The 27,667-nt window shown below is 41.7% G+C and overlaps 4 protein-coding genes and 1 pseudogene across 7 annotated transcripts in view; 2 read left to right on the forward strand and 3 right to left on the reverse strand.

The window, feature by feature from the left end:
- LOC147322655 (kinesin-like protein KIF1B) overlaps positions 1-15,267 on the reverse strand; it is a 55,445-nt gene extending 40,178 nt beyond the window's left edge. The window contains exons 1-5 of the mRNA XM_086307116.1: positions 15,044-15,267; positions 14,812-14,945; positions 14,650-14,711; positions 14,410-14,555; positions 14,050-14,231 (exon numbers count right to left, since the gene is read on the reverse strand). Coding sequence (XP_086163242.1) covers positions 14,050-14,231; positions 14,410-14,555; positions 14,650-14,711; positions 14,812-14,945; positions 15,044-15,067 — 548 coding nt within the window. The 5' untranslated portion in view covers positions 15,068-15,267. The remainder of the gene's footprint in view (positions 1-14,049; positions 14,232-14,409; positions 14,556-14,649; positions 14,712-14,811; positions 14,946-15,043) is intronic.
- LOC147322659 (uncharacterized) lies at positions 1,226-9,605 on the reverse strand (annotated as a pseudogene).
- LOC147322660 (uncharacterized) lies at positions 4,374-10,377 on the forward strand. Its single transcript, XM_086307065.1, has 4 exons — positions 4,374-4,460; positions 7,262-7,365; positions 8,338-8,934; positions 9,286-10,377. The coding sequence occupies exons 1-4, from the start codon at positions 4,412-4,414 to the stop codon at positions 9,961-9,963; spliced, it is 1,428 nt and encodes a 475-aa protein (XP_086163191.1). The 5' UTR covers positions 4,374-4,411; the 3' UTR covers positions 9,964-10,377.
- A 336-nt stretch (positions 15,268-15,603) lies between the features above and the next one.
- LOC147322661 (glutathione synthetase-like) lies at positions 15,604-22,651 on the reverse strand. Of its 4 annotated transcripts, none has more exons than XM_086307127.1 (6): positions 22,257-22,651; positions 21,998-22,066; positions 18,038-18,161; positions 17,397-17,591; positions 17,172-17,253; positions 15,604-16,220 (listed from the first exon to the last, which is right to left on the reverse strand). In XM_086307127.1, exons 2-6 carry the CDS (start codon positions 22,060-22,062, stop codon positions 16,201-16,203), a joined length of 486 nt encoding a protein of 161 aa, XP_086163253.1. In that variant the 5' UTR covers positions 22,063-22,066; positions 22,257-22,651; the 3' UTR covers positions 15,604-16,200. The 4 variants fall into 4 exon arrangements, with proteins under 4 accessions (XP_086163253.1, XP_086163255.1, XP_086163256.1 ...); XM_086307129.1 differs by having other exon boundaries at positions 18,038-18,910; XM_086307130.1 differs by adding an exon at positions 18,750-18,910 and having other exon boundaries at positions 21,998-22,651.
- Positions 22,652-23,356: 705 nt separating this feature from the next.
- On the forward strand, positions 23,357-27,056 carry LOC147322662 (kinesin-like protein KIF1B). Its single transcript, XM_086305061.1, has 6 exons — positions 23,357-23,360; positions 23,691-23,799; positions 23,918-23,984; positions 24,132-24,216; positions 25,158-25,341; positions 25,611-27,056. The coding sequence occupies exons 1-5, from the start codon at positions 23,357-23,359 to the stop codon at positions 25,181-25,183; spliced, it is 291 nt and encodes a 96-aa protein (XP_086161187.1). The 3' UTR covers positions 25,184-25,341; positions 25,611-27,056.
- Positions 27,057-27,667: the final 611 nt, after the last annotated feature.

Below are 27,667 nucleotides of genomic sequence, written 5' to 3' on the forward strand. Positions count from 1 at the left end.
CAAGTTTGCTAGTCTGGAGCATTCAGATCCACCACAAAGACTGTTCAGTGCTCACAGAAACTGCACAATACCCAAGAGCTGCATCTGAGCCTCTACAGGCCTTAAACAGCATGTTAATGTTCAAGACAGTTTAATTAGAAAAAGACAAAACAAGTATGGTTGGTCTGGAAGGGCCGCCAGGAGAAAGCTTCTTGTCTCTAAAGAGAACACAACAACTCAGTTGAGGTTTGCAAATTTGCCCTTGAAAGCTTCTGGAGCAACATATTTTTAAAAGATGAGACTAAAGTGGAGGTTTGGTCATAATGCACAGCAGTAACTTCAGCAAAAATCAAACACAGCACAAACACCTCAAATCCACTGTCAAGTACGCTGGTTCAATTGTGGTGATTTGAGCTTGTTCTGCAGACACAAGCAATAAGCACCTTGCAGTCCACGAACTCCTCTGTATGCCAAAGTTTTCTAGAGTCAAATGTGAGGCCGTCTGTCCAACAGCTAAAGCTTCTCCTAAATTAGGCCATGCAACAGGATAATGAGCCCAAGCACAGCAGCAAATCTACTGCATGGAAGTCCAGACCTCAACCTGACAGAAATGCTGTGTATAAAGAAATGCTTGCAAATGTTGATGAATTGAAGTTATTGCTGCTAACTGCTGCTTCTGTAACCGACTCAATCATAGAATGATTATGATATTGAAAAAGACAAATGCCTGAATCCTAAATTGTGGATATCCTTTTGTTGTGATCTAAAATGTAACACTAAATGTGATTAAAACACTAAAAATCTGGACTCTTGGGCTCAACAACTGCAAGGATCACCAGCCCGAGGAAAACACAAAATACACATGACCCCGTGACAAAGACAATTCATTCTTGAATGAAGACATTGATCTGACTTTTTAAAATTTTGCCAATTGTGTTTATTATTAAATTATTGAGGAAATAGAAAGGGGGGGAGGGGTTGTAAAGAAGAAGGTAAAGGAAAGGGATAGAAAGGAGGAAAGAGATAGAGGAGAGAAAACCCCAACAATCCCCTCTGAGCAAGCACTAGGTGCGACAGTGGATAGGAAAAACTCCCTTTAAAGGAAGAAACCTATGACAGAACCAGGCTCTAGAGGAGGCAGTCAACTGTCGGGACTGGTTGGAGGGTGAGGATGAAAAGAGAGGGGGGGGGGGAGGGGAGGAGATGGGACAGGTGATAGGAGTTAAAGGGAGACAGGGGAGGGAGAGGTGTCAGGAGAGAAAGGGAGAGAAAGAGAGAGGAGAGGTGAAAATTAAGATGGAACAGAGGTGGAGGAAGACGAGGTGACATTAGCAGTAGAAAAAGTAGAAAAAGTAGAAAAAGCAGGAGTGTCCCTCCTCCAGAAGAAGCAGAAGCGTTTTTTCTTCTTTTCCATGAGCTTTTCCACGAGCACTTTTTTCTCTAGGATGAGGGTTCTCAACTGATCGATTGTTTCTGCATTCTCCTGCTCAAGTCTCTTGCATGTTTTCTCCACTTCTTCTAATTTGGCTTGTTTGTCTTCGAGCCTTTCTTTCATTTCTTTAGATGTTGCCTCCTGCATTAGCTTTGCCTCGTGCAGCTCTGTATAACTCTGTTGTAATTTGTTGTGTGTGTCTTCCAACTGCTGACTTCTGCTCTCGATTTCTTGAAGTGAACACTGCAGGTCTTCGTTTGTTTTCTCTAGTTGTTGCTTTAGCACCTGTATCTCAGTGTTTTTGCACTTCACGTTGTCTGAAAGTTCCTCGACTTCTGTGTTTTTTCTTTTTTCTCATTGAGCTTACTCTGCATCTCTGAGCATTGGTTTTGCAGTTTTTCCTTTTCCTCTTCCAGTTCAGGTGTTTTGTAGTTCAGTTTGTTATAAAGTTCTTGCAGGTTTTGGTTTTTCCTCTCAAAGTCCTGGAGAATTTCTTTGTCTTCTTTCTGCTTTATTTCCTGTTGTTCTTGGTCTTGAAGCAGCTCTTGATATTTGTGCAGTGTTTCATCAAGCTTTACCTGCAGCGCTCCGTATTGTTCCTGCACACCTTGGAGTTGGCACTGCGTGTCTCTCTGGTCCAGTTTTTCTTTCTCTTCAAGGATTTCTTTATTCTTTTGCAGAGCTTCATCAAGCATTACTTGCGAGCCTTCGTTGTGTTTCTCGATGTTCTGAAGTTTGCAATCCAGATGTTTCTGTTTCATGTCTTGCTGTTCTTTCTCTTGAAGGAAATCTTTATTTCTTTGCAGTGCTTTATCAAGTTTCATTTTCAGCGCTGTGTATTTTTCCTGCACGTCTTCAAGCTTGCAGTCCGTTTGTTTCTGTTTAATTTCTTGTTGCTTTTGTTCTTGAAGCAACTCTTTATTTTTGTTCAGTGTTTTATCAAGCTTTACCTGAAGCGCTTTGTATTTTTCCTCCATGCCTTGGAGTTTGCACTGCTTCATGTCCTGTTGTTGTTTTTCTTGGAGGAGTTCTTTCATTTTTTGCAGAGCTTCATTAAGCTTGATTTGCAAGCCTTTGTTGTGTTTCTCCAGGTCCTGGAGCTTGAAATCCATTTCCTTCTGTTTTATCTCCTGTAGCCTTTTTTCTTGAAGAAACTCTTCATTTGTGTGCGGTCTTTCATCAAGCTTTACTTGCAGCTCCTGATTCTTTTTGTCCTTCAGCACTAGTTTTTCTAGTGCTTTATCAAGCTTTGCTTGGAGCTCAAAGTTTCTTCCCTGCATGTCTAGGAGTTCCATTTCTTTCAACTTTTGAATATCTTCCTTTTCTAGAAGCTGGTTGAATGATTTGTCTACTTGATCAGGAAGTTGAATTTTGTCTTCCTGATCACAAAGAGGAGAGTTGGGCTTTACTGTTTTTTTCTGTTTTCTCTGAGACATGTTTGAATCTGTAAACTGTCACTCTGTTTATATCTGAATTAACTAATTTCAAGAAACTGTTGCAATTACCTGGACTGCCTCAGCCCAGGTGATGTAACATTAGCAGACAGAGGGTTTGATGTTGCAGAATCTTTGGAGCTGTGCCATGCTGAACTGAAGAGCCCAGCTTTCACCAAAAGGAAGAACTAACTGGGCCCTAGATTGCCCAATCAAATCTCTTAATGCCACCTGCCCTCTCCTACATTAACTGTGGGCTCACCTTGTAGAACAGAGTTGAGTGTGGAAGAAATGGCAAAAAATATGGAGCTGAAAAGCTGAGAGAGAAAAAGAAATGATAAATAAATCAATGTGTCAAATTAACTGACATGTTAGCTGGTAGAGTGCCCACTGCATTATATATATATCATCTCTTTTTTATAATAAATAATCAAAAACTTTATTTAAACTAAGATTTTAAAAAATATGTGCAGTGATTGATGTGCTCTCAGACATGTGCTTCAATCCACACACAAATACAAAACAATCTGACCACACGTACAACTGTTTCACAAACTCTATAAAGCATTCACACTCCAATGGATGCATCAGAAAGCAGCTTGGGATTACAATCTTGTCCAAGGATATTTCGCCTGCAGACTGGAGCAGCCAGGGATCAAACCAGAAAACTTTCTGATCAAAAGCTGACTTGTGCTAAATGCTGAACGGCAGCCAACCCATTTTAGCCATTTAATGAATGTGCCATTTAATCTTGGCTGCAGCCAAGATTAAATGGCACATTCATTAATTACAGAGTTACGGATTGTTACATGGAACTCAAAAGAAATAATGAACCCATCTCGTGTCCTGTGTCTTCTATAGCTGTCTGTACTTTTACTTCCAAAGTTCATCAGCAAACAGTTTGCAGGCCTCTAATTATCAGGCTGTACTCAAGCGCTTGAATTCAACCTAAAAGCTGTGCTGTCATACAGAACCAAGTACCCTCCGCGGAAACTATAGCTAATGTCACAACTGGATCTGATGAGACAGCTATGATTTCTGGACTCGAAGTAAATAATCCTGAATCAATTTATACAACATCAGTTTGTTTGTTTTGCTTTCATAACAAATAGTTTGAGCCATATACAAATACAGAAGTGACAAATGGAAACATATTTACAATCCAAAGTCAGACTAACAGTTTTCAGTAGCACAGTCTTTTATTTACAGTCTGCTTCTCCTGGTGGTAAACCTCTATCACATGTTTGGATTAAAAATTAGGCCTATATAGCTGCTGGTTCCAGTTTAAGCAATATGTTAAAAATACTAAATTCTTCATTGATTTGAGCTGTGGGGTTTGCTATACACTGGCAGAAAATTGTAGAGTAAATGGTGAAAACAAACAAACCAAATAACAAGATCCTTGAATTCCATCTTTTTTATTAACAGAAACTCCAACAAATTTGTGCCCAATTGATAATGTTTGGGACATGAAAAGTCCAGTCCAGCAGGTGGCGGTAATGCGCCTTAAAGCTTTAACCGCCAAAAAATACAAGAGCAGAAGAAGAAGAAGCCGAGTTCCCGCTTTATGGCGTTTTTCTCTCCGATTATTGTCAAGACTGATTTAACACTTAAAGGTAAGCACCGAGCTAATATTAATCCGAGTCTAGTTAATCTTGAGTTTAGCTCCTGAATGAGGCTTTCTGTTGCTCTCCTCGGTGTCTCTTCTCAAGTTTTTGTGAACAAGTTGGAAAAAAAAATCTGACTAAATTGACTCAAGCTGCTTTAAACTAATTCACAGAAAGATATCAGCAAAAGGTTGTGAAACACAGAGAAGAAAATAATTTTATTAGAAGAAAGCTTTTAAATGAGCTCATTGTAATCAGAGTTTGTGTTGTTTTATTAGTCTGTTATTAAGGCTACTTAGCATCTCTGTGGCACCTGCACAGCTTATGAATGCAGCTTGCTAACTAAGCTAGCTAGCGCCACCCTTCTTCCATATAAGGTCACTTCCGGCTCCAAAAGACCCAACATGTTGGCGGTAAAAGTGCTATAATGAAATACATTTATGAGAAATGTAAAAATAAATGTGTTCCAGGCTAAAACACAGCTGCCTTTATCAGCGCAAAGTTGTGATGAGGCTTACTCAGATGATGGCTCAGATTTCTACACCCACTCGGATATACAGATGAAATCAAGACAAGTACATCAATACAAAAATTCACACGATTGTTCAAAATATAATAAATTGCATGAATATAGGAAATCTTCCTCTCAGTGACTGAGTTGTCTCATTGTGTCCTCATTTTTTATAAATCAAGGCCGGAGTAACCCAACCTTAAGTGTTCATTAAGGTTTTTGTCACATAGATAGAAAATAAACTCAGAGATTAAGCGGCTGTTATAAACAGAGTGATTAGTTTATGTAAAAAATGTAGTTTGTTGTTGTTCTGGTTTATGTGCTGAAAATGGTTTTATTTGTGTATGTTCAATGTGTTAGACTTGTACATAGTTAAATATATGATCAAATAATGTTGAATCCTGGATATGGATTTGTAAGCAATGAAATTTGAAATAAGGGGGTAGGAACAAGAAAACTTCATCCTACTCCTTTTCGAGCACACACATTCTGTAGACATAGATATTTACATGAAAACTTGATGATTTTTAAGTTTTGTTATTTTTATTTTTTTCTGTTGTTATTTCAATTATATTTGCATGTTTGAAATAAATTTTATCTATCTATCTATCTATTAGAGCTGGGCGATATGAGATTTTTTCATATCACGATATGTTTTTTTCATTTCAGGCGATAACGATATCTATCACGATATAAGCCAAATAACTATATTTGTAAGATTTAAATGTGCTGTTGCTCACAAGTAAAATGTGAAATAATCAGCAGCTTGTTTTTATTTAAATATTTATTTCCCATAATAAGTTCAACAGGGTAGATGTACTTAAGGAACATGAGACTTTTTCAGATAAATAAAGGCAAATATTGCAAACTACAAAAGAAAGGCAGCCGCTAAAGCGTTTAAGTTTCAAAATAGAACAAACGAAACAGACTAAATTGTCAATTCCACTTAGAAACAAAGTATTAATTCTAAAAATAAATCTTAGTTTGTTTTACAGAAGAACAGACAAAACTGACTAACTTTTGTCAATATCAAATAAACTGAGAACTAAAAGGAAATTCTCAATCTCTCCTTGTTGTATAGCTGAGCTTTTCAAACAGTTTTAACAGTTACTTTAGTCTGACAAAAGCCGAATGACGAATTAGCGCTTCCAGTCAGAGACTGAGGCTACGTCCACACGTACACGGGTATTTTTGAAAACGGAGATTTTCCGTTTTCGTTTTAAAAAAATAATCCTGTTCACACGTAAAGGCAGAAATGAAGGAAAACGGTGCAATGAACATGCCAAAGCAGCAGGTGGCGCTAGATTCCTAACCGTGCAGAAATATTGGCCAATCAGAAGTCTAGAAGCCTCGGTGGGAAAAAGTAAACAAAGCTGGGGCATAGAAGCAGAACCGAGTCGTATGTGTGGACCGACAGTAACTGTGTGTATATGTAAGCATTTAAACACTGCAGAGAGTAGAATTAACAGTAACAGTATTGTAGAAATTCATTTCACCGAAACAATAACGTGGCGCACAGTGTGACGCATGCACCAGTTCATTGTATTTCCAGACTTGCTTTCGGCACAATTTACAGTGCACGCTACTCTGTTTTTTGTCAGACTTGAAATAGCCGAAATACCTTCACACTACGGAACTTCTATGGCTCTTCCGTTCGACAATCTCTCCGGCATTGGAACCATCATCTGTTTTCTCTTCGGTCACGCTCGGTTGATTTTTCTAGTCGGTACACTCATTTCCTCCATTACCCGCTGGCTGCTTCCCAAACAAACACACGTGCGGCTTGGCACTTGTGCTGTACGTAACAAGTCACGCGACGTGAAGCTGCGGCTGTGATTGGTTCGGCTCTGCGCTACTTAATTTGGATCGGCCGACCTTTTTTTTTTTTTTTTTTAAGAGGACAAGAGCGGCGAGGTCTATCGCGATAGCTTAATTTCTCTATCGAGTAAAAGTTATATCGCGATAGATATCGTTATCGTTCTATCGCCCAGCTCTACTATCTATCTATCTATCTATCTATCTATCTATCTATCTATCTATCTATCATTTCTCACGGCACACGTATATTGTCGGGTTTTTTCTTGGCCAGGGCATATTTTAAAGAGGAATTGCTCTCCTGGTACTGGTGTGCCATACTGCTGAATTTGGTATCGGTGCTCAAACCTTTTGTGTTTGTTTCAAACAAGTTGTCCACCCAAGGAAGCTAAAATGTGTTCTGTGTGTTCTCAGATGAACATATGAGACACTTTGACTCTTCAGTGCAGTGTGGAGCTTAACAAAGTTCTGTTTTGTGTCCCAGCTGATCAGGAGGAGGAGAAGAGTCTGACGGAGCAGCAGAGGAAATTTCAGCTACTTGGACTCAGCTCAGCCACTGCAGAGAAAACAATGAGCTCAACACAGAAGGTGACAGATACTAGTGTTAAGAAATACTCCATTAAAAGCTGAAGTACTGATATGTATATTTTATGCTAAACTAAATGAACCTTGTGCAATATTAATGTAATGTAGAAATAATGTATACAATGTATACAATGCCTACATCTTAGACGGTGACGTTGCCTCTAAACATCAAAATGAGCAGGAAGATGTTAAAGTGGGATTCAGCAGGATTCAACCCTAAAATCAGCTGTAGTGGCTCAGTGTGGGGAAAAGGGTCACAGCTCACAATCATTTCTATTGAGAGCTCCAGTAGATTTTTTTAATGTACAGGCTGTGATCAGCTGACCTGCTGCTCTCTGTGAATTCAACCAGATGTCAGCAGATGTTTCACGAGTTGTCCTGGCTGATTTCCTTTCTCTACACTGACAGTACACTGTCTTTATATTAGACACTAAACTGTTGGTATGTGGGTGGAGCTCAGTGAATGAATGTCAGCATCATGAGCTTAAGTTTAAGTTAATCTCTGCTACACTTGATGTAATCTAACTCTGACATGAGCACCACAGTCACTGTGCACCAGTCACACACTGTTCTTTACTTAAATCCATCACATTACAGTAAACTTGCCTGCTTATCCTGCACTAACCTGCAGAGGATTTTACTGCAGTCTTTAAATCACATTGTGAGACAAACTGCACACAAACAGTTTGTGTGTTTACTGATGTTTGTTGGGCTGATAGAATCGCTGCATTTGAAATTACCTGCCACATAAAAAATATTACTCCATTTATTCTCGCTCGTCTTCTGTATTGCTAACTAGATGTTGAAATACCGCGACCGCAACTTATCAGCACCTGCAGTCGTTCAGGTTCTGGTGGTGTTTGGTGCCACACTCCACCTTCAGGTTTAAAACTAGTGTTAATGGAGGGAGTTTGAAGCTTCAGTTTGTTTAATGACTGCATTTCACTCACTGCCTCTGTATCTCTGTCACTGCAGGACCAACGTGGACCGAGAAGTCAGCGCTCTCAGGAGGCCGACAAACCTCACAGAAGAAAGAGAGAGAAAAAAAACACCTGTGACGAGTGTGGGAAGGATTTTACCTGGAAGTTTAAACTAAAACAACATCAGCTCATCCACACTGGAGAGAGACCGTTCAGCTGTGACTTGTGTGGAAAGTCGTTTTCCTGGAAGAATGCCCTAAAAACACACCAAGTCGTCCACAGTGGAGTTAAAGCTTACAGCTGTGATCAGTGTGGCAGAGCTTTTACTCGAAGTAGCCACTTACAGAGACATCTAGTTACCCACTCTGGAGTTAAGGCATACAGCTGTGACATCTGTGGAAAAACCTTCAGCCGGCTAGGGTACCGAAATATACACCTACGCATTCACTCCGGAGAAGATGTGTACTGGTGTGATCAGTGTAGCAAATACTTTACAACAGACGCACAGTTACAACGCCACATGTTTACCCACACTGAGGAGAGACCTTATCAATGTGACCTGTGTGAGAAGACTTTTAAAACTCCACAGTACCTGAGACAACACCAACAGATCCACACCAGAAAGAGACTCTACAAGTGCAGTTACTGTGAGGTTTGTATTTTTATTTTATTCTTGTAAGTTCAGTCTGACTGTTTGGAACAAGTCTGCTCATTAAATTGTGTTAGCATGTTAGCACTTCTACTGCACCGAAGAGTAGCTCTGAGCCATTATTCAGGTTTTCATTTCATTTAAGTGTAAGTCAGATGTTACTGTAATATTAAATAAGTATTGCTGTAGTATTATGGTGGTAGTATTGTAGTTATTGTAGCCCAGTAAACTGAGTGTGTTAATCGAAACAGTAAAATGTAATTGGACGTCTGCAGAGATGCTCTTTATTTCAGGCGACTTTCAGGATAAAAGTGTTGAAGGACTGACTTACACTGTCTTTGTGTCTTTGTTTAGAAGCAGAGCGACACAGATGGATCCACTTCTCAACCCTGTCATCGCTGTGGTGGTGGGAAAGACTTTCGTTGTGACATCTGTGGAAAAACTTTCAGTCTGCAAGCCGGCCTAAAAATACATCAACGTAAACACACTGGAGACAAACTGAAATACTGCAAAGAATGTGGGAGAAGCTTCACCACATCAGCTGACTTAAAACGACATGAACTCTTTCACAGTGGGGTCAAAAAGCACCTCTGTGATCAGTGTGGGTCATCCTTCACCACTGCAGGTCAGCTTAAAACACACAAACGAGTCCACACAGGAGCGAAACCATACAAGTGCAGACACTGTGACAAAAGCTTCTCACGTTCAGGTAATCGTAACGAGCATGAACGTACACACATGGAAGGAAACTACAGCTGTGAGCAGTGTGACAAGAGCTTCAGTAATCTCAGTTCATACTCTGCACACAAACGATCCCACGTTACTAATAAACTGTTTCACTGTTACCACTGTGCCAAAACATTCACTTCATCATCTGCTCTGTGCAAACATCAGCGCGATCACGCAGGGCTGAAATCGTTCCCATCACAGGATCAGAGTGAATCTGAAGAGAGAGAAACATCCTCTGGTTTCAGAGTCCAACTTAAAACCCTGGAGATCAGGCTCCACAGAGCTCAGGTCGGCTCTCCTTAAGTTTAAGTTAAAGTTCAAATGAGGCTGTGAATCAAACTTCCTGTAGTTCCATTTTAATCTTTATAAATTGTTCTTCTGTTTGTGTTCAGTCGTTACCTTTTTTTTTCAGTGGTTGGATTAAAAATCAGTTTTCTGTTGTTTAAGTTTTTATTGAATGTATTTTGTTAAATAAAGTTAAAATATTGTTAAATAAAGAATTGTTTGAACGACAAAGATTTTGAGCCATGATGTCATTTCCTGTATTTCAGAGTAAAGACTGAAGTGACAAATGGAAACATGTTTACAGTCATGGAATAAACACTGATGGGTCATCTGTAGGAAGTTCTATTGCTGACCTGACAGACTCGACCTTGTTTACAAAGAAAGAAAGGAACTGATGACATGTGTCAGCAGAGGCTTTCAGGGTTGTTTAGAGTAGAGCTGATAGTCTTAAAGAGAACACGGCGATTATGACAATTTAACACAATGATCTGAGAAAAATATCTGTTTCTCTCATTTTTACTGTATTCTGATCAAATTTCCAACATTCTTTTAACATTTCAAAAGAATTTGTCTTTCTTCCACTTTCACACTTGGCCCTAAAAACACCAACATCCGTGCATCACCCTTGTGTCAGTCTAATGAACCTAACATGTGAGTGATACATAACACACATTCACACTGGCTGCATATATCAGTCCGGGGGGGCAGAGCAGAACTCTGTATGAATCAGACGCGCTCACATATTCAGGCTTTCCAGAGGCGTTTACCATCAGAAGAAGCAGAACAATGAATCATCAGCACCCCGCAGAAGAACACAGCAAGCAACAACTCTAACAATAAAGACGTGCTGGAGCCAAAAGATGCAGATAGCGAGTTTTAAACGATAACGCACAGGATCAAAGGGGGGGAGGGTAAAAACCCACTGCCTCCTGAGATAAAGATCAGCAAGTCAAGCTGGCAGCAGACGACACAAAACGCTCTCTGGAGGAGGCGGCGACTGTGGAGCAGGCCGACGAAGAGGCGGATCGGCAGACAGGAAGCTCCCGGGGTCCCACAACAAGATGTTGCGCGTCAGACCGGAGCAGGATATCCCCATGTTGGTGACACTGCCCATCGAGGTACAGCCCAACTTGGCAAACCAACCCTTCCCTTTCTTGGACACCACACTGGCTGATCTGGGCATCCAAGACTGAGTCTCACTCCGTGTGGGGACGTTTTTTTGTTTTTGTTTGTTTTTTAAGAAGCAATCATGTGTATATATTCAGCTCAGAGCTGAAGGAGAGGGTGGTTTGGGTTGACACCAAGAAGACCCATCCTAGAGGTACGGCGGTGGGATCCAACTGCAGGGATGTGGTCAGATGGCAGTCTGTGGAAATCAGGTGACAGTGAGAGCAACTTGATTTTCCTATTTTGTCCTTCAGATACGAGTGAAAGCCCAGATGCCAGGAGACAAGCAGCTCCAGGAGGTCCTGTACAGCACCGAGGTCCACACTGACCGCTCCTTCTGCTGCACTGGAATGGATACCCATACGGAAAAGAAATAGTAAAAACTTGTAATTACTGATTACTGGGCATGAAAGTGGCCACTTTCATGAGTAAATCATATAAGGCTTACATGATTTACTCATGAAAGTGGCCACTTTCGCATTACTTTCATACATTGTTTTAGTAAGTATCCAAAACATACAAGTTTCATTATATAATTTTTCAAGGGATCTTATATCTGTTTTCTCACTTATATGCTTTTCATACAAGTTTCACACAAGACAGATACAAACTTTATAAGATTTATATATATCTTTTCCATATGGGTATCCTGCCCTGGAAACAGACGTGTGCAGGTCTAGAAGCAGTTTAAATCCCATACTTTTTTGATCTGTGAGGCTCTTAATGTCACGTCTGCAGCCATGAAAGTCAGCTCAGGGTTTCTTGATTCTGATTTTTCTTTGCTGTGTCACATTTAGCTCATATCTGCATTGCCATGCCCTGAAAACAAGCTGCCGAGCTTTAGTCAGGCTCAGGGACAACGGGAGATCTGAGGAGCAACACGATGAGAACAACTAAAACTGAACAAACTTAACATCTGATTACCTTTTTTATTTATAAGAAAAAGTTTAACGCGCCAACTGTCCACAGCAAAGCTTATTATGACAAGACTGCTTTTATTCAGTGATGTCAAAGTGTCATCACTTCATACCTCTGAACTGACATTAGATGTATTGCATACCTTGTTAGAATTACACTGTTGAAGCATTTGTAAAAAGCTTCTGTCCTTGTTAATTTATGTTTTAGGATAAGTTTTTGGGCTGTGTAAGGTCACAGGTTGCATTTCTGAGCAGAGTAGTAAAGGTAAAGTAAGTGTTTTCAAAACTAGCCACTCAGCATGTGTACAAACAGTGAGAAATCTCTGAAGAAAACCGTTTGAAGGAGCAAGAGCACACGTGTTTCTCCACAGGTTAAAGCCCGCTTTAATAATCAATATGAATCAAAGACTTCTGTCAACACAAAATAAATGTAAGGAAACACACTTTCCTGTGCAACATCCAGTTTCTATAACTGACGACAAGCTTGGACCACAGTGATCTAAACTCATCCTCTACATTGGAAATGTAAACAAATGTAAATGTGGTTTTTACTGTACCAGAGCAGGGCTGTGTGTGTAGAGCACAGCCAGGCAGCTGAACACTGTATTGTTCTCTTTTTGGTCCTCTTCGAGCGGGAGACGAGCCACCAAAGCTGGCAACACCGGTCAGTGAACACATTCAGTTTTCAGGCCCCTCTTCTGTGGAACCAGCTTCCAGTTTGGATTCAGAAGACAAGATTTCAAGATTAGGCTTAAAACTTTCCTCTTTGGTAAAGTATATATTTAGGGCTGGACCAGGTGACCCTGAATCCTCCCTTAGTTATGCTGCAATAGATGTAGCCTGCCGGGGATTCCCATGATGCATTGAGTTTTTCCTTTCCAGTCTCCTTTCTCACTCAGTATGAGTTAATAGACGTCTCTGCATTGAATCATATCTGTTATTAACCTCTGTCTCTCTTGCACAGCAGGTCTTTTATCCTGTCTTCCTTCTCTCACCCCAACCGGTCACAGAAGATGGCCCCGCCCCTCCCTGAGCCTGGTTCTGCTGGAGGTTTCTTCCTGTTAAAAGGGAGTTTTTCCTTCCCACTGTCGCCAAAGTGCTTGCTCATAGGGGGTCATATGATTGTTGGGTTTTTCTCTGTATCTATGAAGCGCCTTGAGGTGACTTTTGTTGTGATTTGGCGCTATATAAATAAAATTGAATTGAATTGAATTATCTGAGGAAGAAGCAGAGTTGGTTTGTTTCCAGCTGAAATCATCCAGGTTCAGGAATTTGAATCGATCCACATCACTTCTGCTTGAACTAGAGAACATGAGTGTCGACTTACATTTGGTCTGTGAGACACATGTCATAGTGACAGTATTTGGGTTAATATGGCATTACTCACCCTGGTCGCATTTCTTCAATATCAGGCACCAAGTTCAGGAACTCGTTCTTTTGCAGCCCGCGCAAGGTAGGAGGTCTCCAGAGTGGGAACCATCGGGAAGTTTTCACAGTCTGAGCAGGAGGGACTGGAGGCACGTGAGCTGTTCTCAGGGGTCCTTTAACACAAATCACACCAAGTTAGAATCAAATAGATAACCTGTCAATAACCGTTTGCAGATCGAGGTCAATGTTCCTAAAAATATGTTTACTTCTGGCCCATGGAGCCACAGCGCGAGTCCGAGAGAGAGGGGCAGGTAGAGGAAGGGGTGAGGGTGGCACTGCTGAAGCTCGTCACGGATGGATCACGTCCGATCGGTGAGATGAGAGAAAGCTGAAGTGAAACAACAGCAGGATGAGGTAGACGTCAATATAGGAACTCCCTGATGTGACACAGAAAGGCTATTTTTTTATTTCTTTGTATTATTTCTCACCTTGCAGTCACTGATGCTGTTCACCAGCTGCTTGTATTCAGTATTGAAGGTGTGTGTCAGAAGGCGCAGGCACTACAACACAACAGGAACAAGACCGATCAGCTCCGAGCAGAGAAGGAAGAAGGCAGCAACAAGAACGCCCACTAAGCCCACGTTTTTCTCACCTTGGTGGCCAGCTCCTTCTCACGCTTTCAAAGGTGGTGCTGGAGATCTGCGAGGAGACGGAGGTGGACGTGGACAGAGTGCCGGAGCTCACGCTGGGGGACAGAGACTCACTCAGGGACTTGGTGGTGGGAGCTGTTCCCACGGGAGCCGCCACTCCCAGAAGGTGACGGGTCTTTTCCACCTGGACGAAAGATGGGGGCGAATGTGAGGTGGGGAGAAGAGGGGAGGTTAGTCATGTAAAGTCTGTACTCTAAGAAAAAACTTTTTAGAATAGCACTTTGGTCTTTGAGTTGAAAAGTCATTTTTCCCTCTACGATATTAAACAGATTTATTTCTTTATGAATCTTTTAAGGCCCCACCTCCTGCAGCTGCTCCATCTTCTCCAGCTCCCACTGGTGCTCTAGGATGAGGCTATCTCCTCTGGGCCTCCAGCCGGCCAGGTTCTCCTCTCCACGCACATAAGCCACTGATGTGTCCAGCACCTTCCTCCTCCTCCTCTGCATCCCTGCTCAGGACATGAGCCCTCATTAGGATGAAGCTCTCCACAGAATTATGATAAAACAGCTGCCGTTCTTTAAACATGTTTCATGGCCGCTCACCTGGGCTTCCAGTGTCAGACATCTTACACAAGCTCAGCTCGTAGATCCCAGTCACTCGGTTGCTATAATGAAGCAGAAGTTTTGAACAAGGAAACTTTGTAACAGGGCAGATATCTTTGATTGTGAAACAGAGATGGCCACAGTGCAGCAGCCCAGATTTACCAGTCAGGAGTTTTGGAGTATCCAGTCCCAAAGAGGTTCTTGAGAGAACGGGGTGGGGAAATCTTGGCGTCTCGGGAGTAAAAGACCGTGCAGATGTCTTTGGTGATAATGGCAGGCTGGATGCAATGGTCCAGCTGCAGAGAGGAGATAAAGGGTGTGTGTTAGACACGATGACATCAAGAGACTTAAAAACACGTACAAACAGGTACAACACGGCGGAGCAGCGGCTGACCTCCAGATACGCAGATAAGGTCATGTAGATCTTCTCTCCGTAGGGAGTGACGCCGTTGAGCAGGAGGGAACCTTTTAAGGGTGTTTTTATTTGTGCTCCCTGGCCTGGAAATAAACGGTTTCCGATCAGACCTGCTTCATCTTTGTGCCCTTGGTATCTGACTCGCTTGCTCCCCCATGCATTTTAAAAGAATCCTTCTCTTCAGCATGAAGTTCTGGCTCAGCTTTAGTGTCTGCGTTACATGTACACAAAGACAGAAACATTCAATGATAAAAACACACAGTGGAATAAAATTGTAAGACGTCATCAGTTGATGCAGTTTAAGGACACTTGTTGTTCTGTGCAGTCTCACCTGGAGCTCACGCTTCTAGTTCATGCCATCATGACCAAAGATTCTTCAAATAATAGTTTAAAGATGTCCATGAATGCACTGCTAACTGCTCTTCACCCTGATAAAAATCAACATGCATTTAGAATAAGAAACACTTTTACAAAACCAAAAGCTTCACTGTACTTAGTGATTTATACGTCTACAAAACAGGTTCAGTTTGTAACTGAGAGAGCGGCTCAGTGGTGCTGAATTATATTTCCAATAGAAACACAATTTCATATGTTGTAGTAACAACACACTGCCACAAGATGGCAGCCTAGGCCTACTTTACCATGCTGTTCCAGTACAAAAGAAAAAGTGACAGAGCCTTGAAAGAGTGACAGAGACACTTTTTATGAACTCATCTGTAATGTGTCACCTTTTCTGTAGGATGAAGAAGTGCTTCCCTTCTTTTAAAGTAAATACAGGCTTACAAAGATCCTCTAAACATGTTTCTGAAATAATCCTAAACACAATCACTAAATCAAAAATGCAAGAAACTATTTATTTAATCACTCTTCTTAACTTAATTCCTTAACTTAGTAAAAAAAATAATAAAATAGACAAGAACTTTTCTGCTGTCTCACCTCTGTCAGTTTTCATGCTGTTGCAAGAACAGGTGGAGGTGCAGGTGGAACTTTGACTTCAGTGTGGTTTGTATGTGCAGGCAGGAGTCTGACATCTCAGGACAGCAGAGGGTTGTCGAGCACGGTGACTCCTGCTGCGACGCCCCCGTCTGACTGTCCTGAGCTCTTGGTCCTCAGCAGACGGCCCACACACTCATTCATCACCATGTCTTTACCCTGCCTGTAAGAAAACCAAGAAAAGGCTAACATTAGAAACAGCCACCAACCAATCCCTTTTACTCCACCACCCAAAAACCAGTGAGAAACACTAGCTAGTATTAACTTGGAATCAAAGTGCACTAATCCCCAGGCTCCCAGCATAACATACAGTCCAACACAAACTCCACAAACTGTCTTGCTTCAGCTGACTTTCCTTCACCTTCTCTCCAAACAATCTGTTGTGCTCTTTTCAGCACAAAGCCACACTCCTGCTCACTGATCCTCACCTCTTTTTAACCTAGTCTCAGCAACTTTGTCCCATAGCTCGCACATCCTTTCCACCTCCATCTTTCTTCCCAGCCAACTGATACATACCTTTTCTCCTTCCTTAAAAGCCAGCCTAAGAAATACCATTTTATAAACGCCCCATAAATGAAACTGCCATTTTCAAAAATCGTATCATCCAAATTCATGCAGCGTGGCTAAATTAAGAATGAATTACAAACCCGAGCTTCCTTGCTAACATGAGTAACAGCTAAACACTATCATAGTGGAGTGTAAAATTACTGCTAAAATAGCTCATATGAACCCTGATACTGGACTTTGTATTTATCAAAACAAATGATCTGATATTACAAAGAAAACTAATGATTGCTTTTTACAGTATTAGCCCAGAGTGATGTAAGGCAGGGTGGTTAGTCAGCCATAACCTGCTGACAACTTGTATCTGGTAGCTTTTTCACATCCTGATCAATGTTGTTGTCAAGTGTGTCTCATATACACTATTATCTCAGTCACAGTACAGCATGCATGAATCACAGTAGATACACAGTAATGCAAAACAGCAGGCAGTCATGTATGTGTGCAGATCCACACATGCACTGCTTAAACTTCCCTAGTTTAACAAATGGTGAGCAACAAACAGAAGTTTTCAACATTTTTAAAGACGCTTCTATCCCCCCGCCCGCTGTACCTCCTCCTTCTCGCTGAGACTTCAAGACAAACCGTTCTGCTGCTGACAAGGCCACTGATACTGTTTTGTCCCTCTCTGGACCCTGTAGACCAGCGCAACCACAGAGAAATAAATCAGAGGAATAAAATGCAAATGATATTGCTCACACTGAACAGCAACACCCAGGTGAGGATTATCTAATGCCAAATTTTCCAAACAATGAACAAACCGTGCCCTTTGTCTCACCATGTCTAGAGTGTAGAGGTCAGCCAATGTCGCTCGGATCTGCTGCACAGCTTGAGGCTGGTCTGGGAAGAATCTGTCCAGGACTCCAGGTCTGGGGAGCACTTGCTGAACCTTCTTGGTACCAGCCAGGTGAGCGCTGATATCTGGACACTTCACAGCTCGAGAGCGCTCCATGAGGAGACGAGCATCCCAGCTCTGCAATGGAAAACAGACAATGAATTCTCTGCTTTTTATCATTAGATGTATTTCTGTATTAAAAAATTCCGTTTATTGGGCCACTTTGTGCTGGAAGAATTTTTCCAGCATAAAATAGCCTCTATCATTTCACTAACTAACTTATTTCACTGCTGCTAATGACGTTTCACAAACTGTCACAGGTTTTTTAGCTTCGTTCGTATAAACTTTCTTGTGGTTGAGATTCCCGAGAAAACAGCCAGCACACTGAGCAGCAGAGGGTGACAACAGTTGGTTTCAACAAAAAAACGGCATCAAAAAAGTCACGGTCATCAGAGCAACATCAGAGAAACAATAAAGTCTAACCATGGAAGGCTTTTTTAAGTATGTGCATAAAAACACAAACACAAAGAACATCAACAATGAGCACCTTTCTTTTTGCTGAAAGTGATATAGCTTTCTGTTACCATCAACTGAAACCGCCAACATTTCAGGTGTGCATGCTGGGCAGCTGAAGCTGACATCACAGCACAGCTGCTCTTCCTCATCCAGAAAGCTGTGCTGCAGTGCATCGCTTTTGGCACGCCCAGTCTGTATGTACAGAAACATAACAGAGGAGTAAATATTTGCATCTGCTTATTGAAAAACAATATCAAAGAAATACTTCACTCAGCCTTCCCCCACACTTGCAGTTGCTTGCAAAAGTATTCGCCCCCTCAGATCTGTGGCAAGATCTGAAACTGCTGTTCACAAACGCTGTCCATCTAATCTGACTGAGCTGGAGCTGTTTTGAAAAGAAGAATGGGCAAAGATTTCAGTCTCTAGATGTGCAAAGCTGGTAGAGACAGACCCTAAAAGACTGGCAGCTGTAACTGCAGCAAAAGGTGCTTCTACAAAGTATTGAGTCAGGGGGCTGAATAATTACGCACACCCCACTTTGCAGTTATTTATTTGTAAAAAATGTTTGGAATCATGTATGATTTTCCTTCCACTTCTCACGTGTGCACCACTTTGTGTTGGTCTTTCACGTGGAAGTCCAATAAAATTGATTCATGTTTGTGGCTGTAATGTGACAAAATGTGGAAAAGTTCAAGGGGGCCGAATACTTTTGCAAGCCACTGTAGTACCACGCTCCAACAGTTTTGCAAAAGCTTCCCTGGAGAATCATGGAGAAAATACTTTTAGTTCCAGGAAGGAGCTCAAGAGGTCTAAAGTGTAAAGAGTAGACATGTTGACAGATGCTGGCCAATATCCACTCCTAACCAGGTCCTTTAAATCAGGGCTGCACTGCTGCTGCCATGTTTGACATCTGTGTATCGCCTGGTGCACATCATAACGTCCTTGGACCAAAAAGAAAAAGAAACAACATGAATAATACACCACTGCCTTCACAGATGACTTCTGTTAAAGCAATACCATGTTCTGATTGTACAGCAAGGGCAGAAAACATGCTCCATCACACTATGTTCAAATCCATCACAGAAACCTAAATAGCAGGTTGCTGTTTACTATTAATGTCGATTAAAATCACGATTTTTCCTGCTGATACTGTGAAGTTTACGCAACCCACAGGAGCAGTTTCAAAGCTTTACTGTTGGCAGAATGCGAGCTACCAAGAAAGAGAAAACCACTTAAATAGATTCTTTCTAACTGGCTGTAGACACATATGAAAACCAAAATTGAGTAAATCTCATGAGGAAATATCTTGTGCAATTTTGACCGTCCACTCTAATAATACATGTGGTTGGAGGAATGGCTTTAAAAACATCAATAACACTTTCTCTGCTGTGGAGTGGCTGATGTTCGTGATGTAGAACATCACAATCCCCACAGAACCATTCCTCTGGAAGACACTCTCTGCACATAGACAGGACTTTGAACAAATTCAGCAAAATTTGAATAACTGAAAGTAGTATGCACTCAGATCCAGCCACTCTTGACAAAGGTAGCAGCTTCTATTTTGATATTATAGCTCCGGGTGGCTCAGTGTGCTTCACTATGAGCTGACGGTTAAAAGGACATTTGTCAAACTCATGTGGTTTTATAATTATTAAACTTCTCACACGCTCAAAGACATAAATGTCAGCCAACAAGGCATCGCTCATCAAGCTTAGCTCCATAGAAATGTATGTTATTGACACTTAATAACAGCAGGGTGAAGACAGTGGCAACACAGAGGATGGCCAACAGCTTCTGTGTCAGTGAGACATTTCAGCTGGTGTGGCCGTGCTTCTTTCCAGCACTCAGCAGCTTTCTGCTGCCAAAAGGACCGTGACACTGCCCTACTTCTTTGAGCCTCCGGAGAACGACATCAATCCAAAACAGCAGACAGCCTTTTCAAATACTTTTCTCTAAAGAATGCAAATATCAAGTATTCTTGCTCCCCTTTCTTTCTGATAATGTCACTTTTACAAATCCTGTCCCATCAGCTCTCATGGCTGGTTTGGCTTTGAGGGTCGGGGAGGACAAAAAGCTATTAAGGACCTTTTGATCTGCAGTCCAGTTCTCCTCTAAAGTATTAAGGATGAAGCAACAGTGCTCCTCTTTGCTATTCTGAAATGTGTGTTAAACACAGTGTAGAAGGTAAGTAGAAGCTTACACAGCACCATCAGCCATCATGCTAAATTTGCATCTTCAAAAGTCAATGCAGCCAGACTCACACCTGATTAGAAATGTTCAGGAGACACTGTTGAATGTTTAGTGTTAACTTAAATCACTCATCATTTACAGTATTACAGAGTTCAGGGTTATGGGTTAGCACTATCATGTTACCCGTAACTGTATTAACTATGGTACTAACTTAACTAGCAGTGTTGGCCAAGTTACTTGAATAAAAGTAATCAGTAACTAATTACTGATTACTTCCCCTAAAAAGTAATCCCCTTACTTTACTGATTACTTATTTTCAAAAGTAATTAATTACTTAGTTACTTTTTAAAACATGATTTATGACCTGAATAGGTAATAAAGCAATAGATCTTTCAGCCCAATTCTACTTTTTCTGCATCATCCATCATACAAAATGTAATCAAATGGAAAAGTCTGTTTTTAAAACTTGTTTTATTAGTTTGAATCTTTTTACTTTATGCATCAAGCAAAAATTAAATTATATGCAACATCCTGACTAGAAGAAATTTGTGGAAGAATCCGCGAGTCTCTCTGTGAATTTCCAATCCCGTAGTAGCGTACTCGGTGCTTGCTCTGAAGTTAAGGGTTTTTTCGCTGTAAAAAGAAGTTTCTAAAAGTTTTTGTCACTTTTTACGGAATCAAACTCAAAGTAAGCTCAGTACTTCCACGCTTTAAACGCTGCACGGTCATACTCTCTCTGCACTCCTCCATAGATTATCCATTCTTGATCTGCACACAGCTGTTATTGTCATGAGGCACTCTGGCCAAAAATTTTTCAGTAACGCAGTAACGCAGCGTGCTTACGGGAAAGTAACAGTAATCTAATTACCTTTTTTGCAATAGTAATCCCCTTACATTACTCGTTAATTGAAAAAAGTAATTGGATTACAGTAACGCTTTACCCCGCATTACTGCCCATCTCTGGCTGTGAAACACTAATGAAAAATGATTAACTCAAGTTTTTGCTGCTAAAGTTGGTTCCATCAGCTGCTGAATCACAGGATGTACTTGGTTATAGTCATTTGTGCATTTTGGGTTGCTTTAAATAAATAATGATGTGTTGTAATCATCCAGATCTAGAACCTTAAACTGCTTTTTCACGTGTCTGTAAATGAATTTCTTTCTTATCATTGGTGTCGGCTTCTGATTTGTCTGTTGTCAAGGTCTCACCTCAGTGTGATTCCTCACGTTTTGTCATGATTAAAGGATGAATGTGAACACAGCTTCAGTGTAAATGTGAATGAAAAAAAAAAAAAAAAGCTGGAAAAAGGAGGAGCCCGGAGCTTCGTCTTTCGCTCGGCCTACCCCGCTATAGCAGACCGACCGTCAGAGACTCGAACTTGGCCGTTAAACTCTGGGGTCTGAATGCTGGCCTCTTAACGCTGCGCACCACACAGCCGGCCAGAAGAAAATAGAAAAAAAGGACATTTATCTTCTGTTGTTCAACAATTTTTTTCGTTTTTTTAAATCTATTTAGCTTGTTGTGCAGTATTGTTGCTGTAAACAGTGTTGCTGTAAACAGTGTGTCACGTTACTTGAAAAAAGTAATCGGATTACAGTAACGCGTGGGCTGTTAACATCTCTGTTAACTAGTCATGATAGAAGCCAATATTTCTGTCCTAACATGGTCGGAATATGTTTGACTACAAGCTAACATTTACAGCATGACTTTAAGCTAGCACCATAAAGACGGTAAAAGACACTGTAATATGTAGAAATGCATGTGAAAAGTGTTATATTAGGAGTGGTTGTGCTACTCCACACAGCCACTTTAACATTACTGACACTGTGTTTCTTACCTGTAAACAGCGGGTCTTGTGTGATAAAAGCTTGTGCAGAAAGTAGCAGGTGTAGACTGGTCCATAGCACTGTATGAAGTGATAAGATGTGAAAGGACATATATAGGGTACCTTAAAGGGCGCCTTAAAAGTGTTTCCCTGAGCTTTTACTTGCAGCTTGATATCTAAATAAATGTAAATAAATGTAAATAAATGTGAATGAAAAAAAGAGAAACGAAAAAAAGGAGGAGCCCGGAGCTTCGTCTTTCGCTCGGCCTACCCCGCTATAGCAGACCGACCGTCAGAGACTCGAACTTGGCCGTTAAACTCTGGGGTCTGAATGCTGGCCTCTTAAGGCTGCGCACCACACAGCCGGCCAGTTGGAAATAGAAAAAAAGGACATTTATCTTCTGTTGTTCAACAATTTTTTTCGTTTTTTTAAATCTATTTAGCTTGTTGTGCAGCATTGTTCCACACAAATGACACATGGAAACCTAGCTATTTTTTTATTGGCTTTCACAAAATGGGACTGCCAATGTTGGAGGTGTTACTGCAAAGTCTTCCTGCTAGCCGGAAACCTGCTGGCGGCGCCACTATGTTCTCAGCACACTCTTCAGCGTCAGCTTTGTTGCCTGTTTTCGGCACACCTACCTAGTCCCACTCATCCACTTTATCTGCTCATGGCAGATTTACCCACACTGAGCACTCCTTGGATTAAGGTAAATTGAAGCAGGTCATTATAAAAAAGACACACAGTTTATCATCTTATCCTTGTGCAACAGCTAAAAGCACTCTGTTCATTTGTTTGCTAGATTAGCCGCTAGCATACACACTGTGTTAGAGGCTTGTTGCTACCTAGTTAGCGATGCTACACACCTGTTACTGTGTATTTTTCAATGATTCAGCACTCCTTGGATTTTTAGACAGTAATGAGATCATGTGCACACTCCACAGAGGTCCAGAGTCCAAATGTGACCTCTAGCACCAAACGCTTGCTGCAGTTGTTGGTGTCAGAGGTGACACACAAGGTATCAGGTTTTCTGTGTGATTACTTTTTCATATAGGACCAAGTATGTTTGGATAGCGTTTTGCCCTTGAAAACTGCCGTTGAATATTAGACATTGTTGTCTAATGTTATAAATGTATTGATGTGAAAGGTGTAAGTGTGACAAATATGGAATAAGATAGGAAATGAGAAAGGAGGCAAATACTTGTTCACAGGGCTATAGTCTGTAAATGGTCTTCTTTTGGCTATAGTAGATCTTTTACTTGTTCATTTTTTAATTGTTTGTTAAAATAGTTTTTTCCATCATATTGAGTATAGAGGAATGCAACTGTGAGCTTTAGCAATTATCCCGCTTCAACAGGACCGTGATCCCGATGTGTGAGACAGCCGGGTGCTGCCACTGGTGTTGTAATGTGTGATTTAGTTCCTCCTAACATTTCAGTTTTCTTCCAGTATCTATCCTCTGTGATTACTGGCTCTTTAGACAGATTTAATAGAAGTGTGTGAGCTATTGGCTCAGTATAAAGGGTCAGTAGTGTTTTCATGTCACCTATCCATCCTCCATTTAGTCACCCAAAGCATGTAGTAAATACTGCTCACTTTTATTCATCTTCTCTTAAATCCAGAAAAATTCCCACTTGTTAACGTTGAGTGTGTGTGTGTGTGTGTGTGTGTGTGTGTGTGCGTGTGTGTGTGTGTGTGTGCCAGTTGCAGCCTCCAAGTTGAACACCATCACCAAATCCAACCTGGGTCAGTGTGTCAGCAAGTACGACCTGCTGGTCTGGTTTGAGATCAGCGAGCTGGAGCCCACTGGAGAGTGAGTATCCATCTGGAGTGTTATATTCACGCACAAGCTTTAAAGGAACCATAAAAATGATCTCCAGGAAGAATATTATAAGTTGGGATGTTGTGTCACCTCCTCCCTCCATGCACAGGTACATCCCAGCCATCGTGGATCACAGTGGAGGCCTGCCCTGTCATGGTACCTACCTGCTGCACCAGGTACAGGATTGGTGCACATGTTGTTTCCTTATTACTCACACAGTGGTAACTGCTTCCTTTGTACACAGTTGAATATCTTCTTTTAAAGCGTAATGTTGCTCTAGCTGTGCTCACTGTGATCCTGAGCTCCTGTTATGTTTGCTGCAGGGGATCCAGCGGAGGATCACAGTGACCCTCATCCACGAGAAAGGCAGCGAGCTCCATTGGAAAGATGTTCGTGAGCTGGTTGTAGGTGAGCAGCCTGCCTTTAGGGTCTAGTCGTGCTATACCTCTGTGTAGAAAACAAAACCCCAAAGCACCGAAACAATGTTTTATAGTGTTTGTGTGCTTTTGATAGAGGAAGACAGGACAGAACATCATTAAAGGGATTTGACTTTGTGAGATCACCCTGAAAACGCACCACTCGGTTCACTCTGAGATATTTTCAGTCTGGAAAGATGAATCTGTCGGGCTTCAGGCTGCTTCTCACTTTAAGCAGTTCATGCTGTAGCTGATGGACCAAAAATGACATTTGATATTTTAGACATTCAGCTGCTGACTCTGAAGCCAACAGGCTCTTGAGTGTGGATGATTGTGTTGGTACTGGATGCTGTGATCAAACAGCTGTTCTGATCTGTCTTCATTCATGCCTGTTGTTATTAAGCCTCCTAAGCTCCAAACCAGTAAAAGCAATCTTTGGAGGCAACACCCTTTTTAGTACTTTGCTGTATTTGTTTGTGATTGTGTGACACTGAACCACAGTGCTATGTATATCCTCTGTAACACTCAGACGTTTCCAGATCAGTGTTTCCCCCTCAGCTGTTTCTCACTATAGAGTCTTTCCTCTGTAACAATGAGGCACCAGCAGAGCATATCTGGCTCCCAGTCTGTGGCTGATAGTGCCCCCTGCTGTTAATAACAGGAACAGTGTAACCTTGTATGGAGCTCATAGTGATGGTCTGAAGATTGCTGCTGCAAGGCAGTAATTTGTATCCATGTGTGCTGTCTATTCTGAGCATATGCAGTTATGTGAGCTCTCAGGTTTTATGTATCAGGACATAATTAAAAACAATCAGGTCCTTAGTAGGTCTTAATATGAGGTAAATATAAAACATGAAGTGTTTGTGAGGTTCATCTGCAGCACCTTTGTCTCTGTGAAATGTTTGCTAATTTAACATTTTCCCTCCTAAACAGGAAGGAGTTTGTGGAGGCCTATGTGAATCATGCCTTCAACACATCAGTGGAGAATCTGTTCCAGGAGTTCAAGCGAGGCTTCTTCCTGGTGTGTGAGCAGGATTTGGTGAGGCTGTTTCGACCAGAGGAGCTGCAGGGAGTGCTGGTCGGCCAGGACGTGCATGACTGGGAAAAGTTCAAACAGGTAGAGTCAGCCAAACAGACACAGGCTGTAGTTTCACAGCTGTCCTGTAGCACAATAACTGTGTACTGCATACTGTCAAAAGCATTCAGTCGGCTGCTTTAACACAAATATGACCTTGAGTCACATCTCAGTCTTAATCCAGACTTTTGTATGATAGTATAATATAATAGTCAGCCCACCCTTCGCAGCTATAACTGCTTCCACTCTTCTGGGAAAGCTTTCCACAAGGTTTAGGTGTGTTTATGGGAATTTTTTGACTATTCTTCCAGAGGTGCATTTATGGTGTCAGACACTGACGTTGGAGGAGAAGGCCTGGCTCACAGTTGCTGCTCTAATTCATCCCAAAGATGTTCTATCAGGTTGAGGTCAGGACTCTGTGCAGGCTAGTCCAGTTCTTCTACACCAAACTCACTCATCCATGTCTTTATGGACCTTGTATTGTGCACTGGTGCCCAGCCATGTGCACACATGCCCACACTTTACACTTGGCACAGTGCAGTCAGACAAGTACTTCTGGCAACCACCAAACCCTGACACATCCATCGGATTGCCAGTCAGAGAAGTGTGATTCGTCACTCCAGTAAACACATCTCCACTGCTTTAGAGTCCAGTGTTGAGATGCTTAAATCACTCCATCTGACGCTTTGCATTGTGTTTGTCAGTGTAAGGCTGGGATGCAGCTGCTCAGCCATGGAAACCAATGAAGTTTGGACATCTGTAACAACAGCAGACTGCAGATATTGGTGACTTAAGTGCACTATGAGCCTTAGCATCAGCTGACTAGCTGTCATTTCCAATTACTTCCACTTTGTTATAATATCACTAACAGCTGACTATGGAATATTTAATAGCGAGGAAATTTCATGACTGGACTTGTTGCACTGGTGCATCCTATCACATTACCATGCTGGAATTCATTCAGTTCCTGAGAGCGACTCGTCCTTTCACACATGTTTGTAGAAGTAGTCTGCATGCCTAGGTGCTTGATTTAATACACCTGTGTCCATGGAAGTGATTGGAACACATTAATTGAATGATTTGGATGTGTTAGGGAATACTTTTGGCAACATAGTGTATGCCTGACCTTACAAACTCTATGATTATAACAGTCATTTTCACTGTTTTCAGAACACAAGTTATGGTTGGAGATATCATGACCGCCACCCCACCATACAGATGTTTTGGGAGGTATTTGATGAACTAACTGAAGAGCAGAGGAAAGATTTCCTTCGTAAGTACTTGCTGAAGCCTCCATTATGATATGTTACTGAAATCACACTGTATCATATAAAACATTAGATTTTTCTGCGCTTTACCAAGATACATTAGAGAGCAGCATTGTTCTGATTAATATACTGTAAAGCTGCTTCTAGCTGGTGGACTGAGCCGCCTCACCTTTCACCTGGCTCACGTCACACACCTGGAGAGACTCGACCTCCACCTGTGTTGCCTCACGCGAGATGATCTAGAGGCTCTGAGTCAGTTGCTACCAATCTCACACGCCGGACACTAATCGCATGCTCGCTGCAGCAGTCATGTGACTCGTTGTTTTTCAGTCCAGGTGCTGCCCTCTCTCACTGCACTGACCGAGCTTGATGTGTCATCCAATAAGGAAGTGGGAGGTGTGGTCCACCTGCTGGTCTCCGCCCTCCCTGCGACACAAATGAGGAGGCTGCCATTCAACAGCTGCTACATGAGCAACGAGTCCTTCACTGCTCTGGGTAACACACACACACACACACACACACACACACACACACACACACACACACACACACACACACTTGTTTATTTATAGAAGTTTTCCTTCAAGTCATTCTCCCCGAATACCTCTTCCACCCTCTAGCCTGAAATGGTGAAAACTTTGTGTTTATGCATCAGCCCTGGCGGTGTCCTATCTGCGCACGGTGGATATTTCCTGGTGTAAAGTGGTTGGCGGTCACTTGGCGCTCCTGCTGGATGCTCTGCAGCCATCAGTCGTCAGCGAGCTCCGTCTTTGCAGCTGCGAGCTCACCACTGATGACATGCAACATCTGGGTAACTAACACACAATGACATTATACTTTTTCTTTTTTGGTCTGTAGTGGATCATTAGGCTGCATAAATGTATATTAAGACAAGTAAAGCCTGAAGGAAATTGATATTTCTTTCATTTATTTCATGCTGCCAGCATCTGTAGCTGTCGTATAAAACAAAACAATGAAACTATTCGGTGTTATTTTTGTCTCCATCAGAAACATTGTGAACAAAACAGTAAAGTGAACAGGCATAAAGTGATCAGTTATCAATGGGTCCTCTTCCTCTGTGCAGCTGCCGTGTGCAGACG

The sequence above is a fragment of the Aulonocara sp. 'chitande type north' Nkhata Bay genome, linkage group LG9 (assembly GCF_057382095.1).
Source record: "Aulonocara sp. 'chitande type north' Nkhata Bay isolate Kocher_YH1m ecotype deep benthic linkage group LG9, A_spYH_male_GT1.1, whole genome shotgun sequence".
NCBI lineage: Eukaryota > Metazoa > Chordata > Actinopteri > Cichliformes > Cichlidae > Aulonocara > Aulonocara sp. 'chitande type north' Nkhata Bay.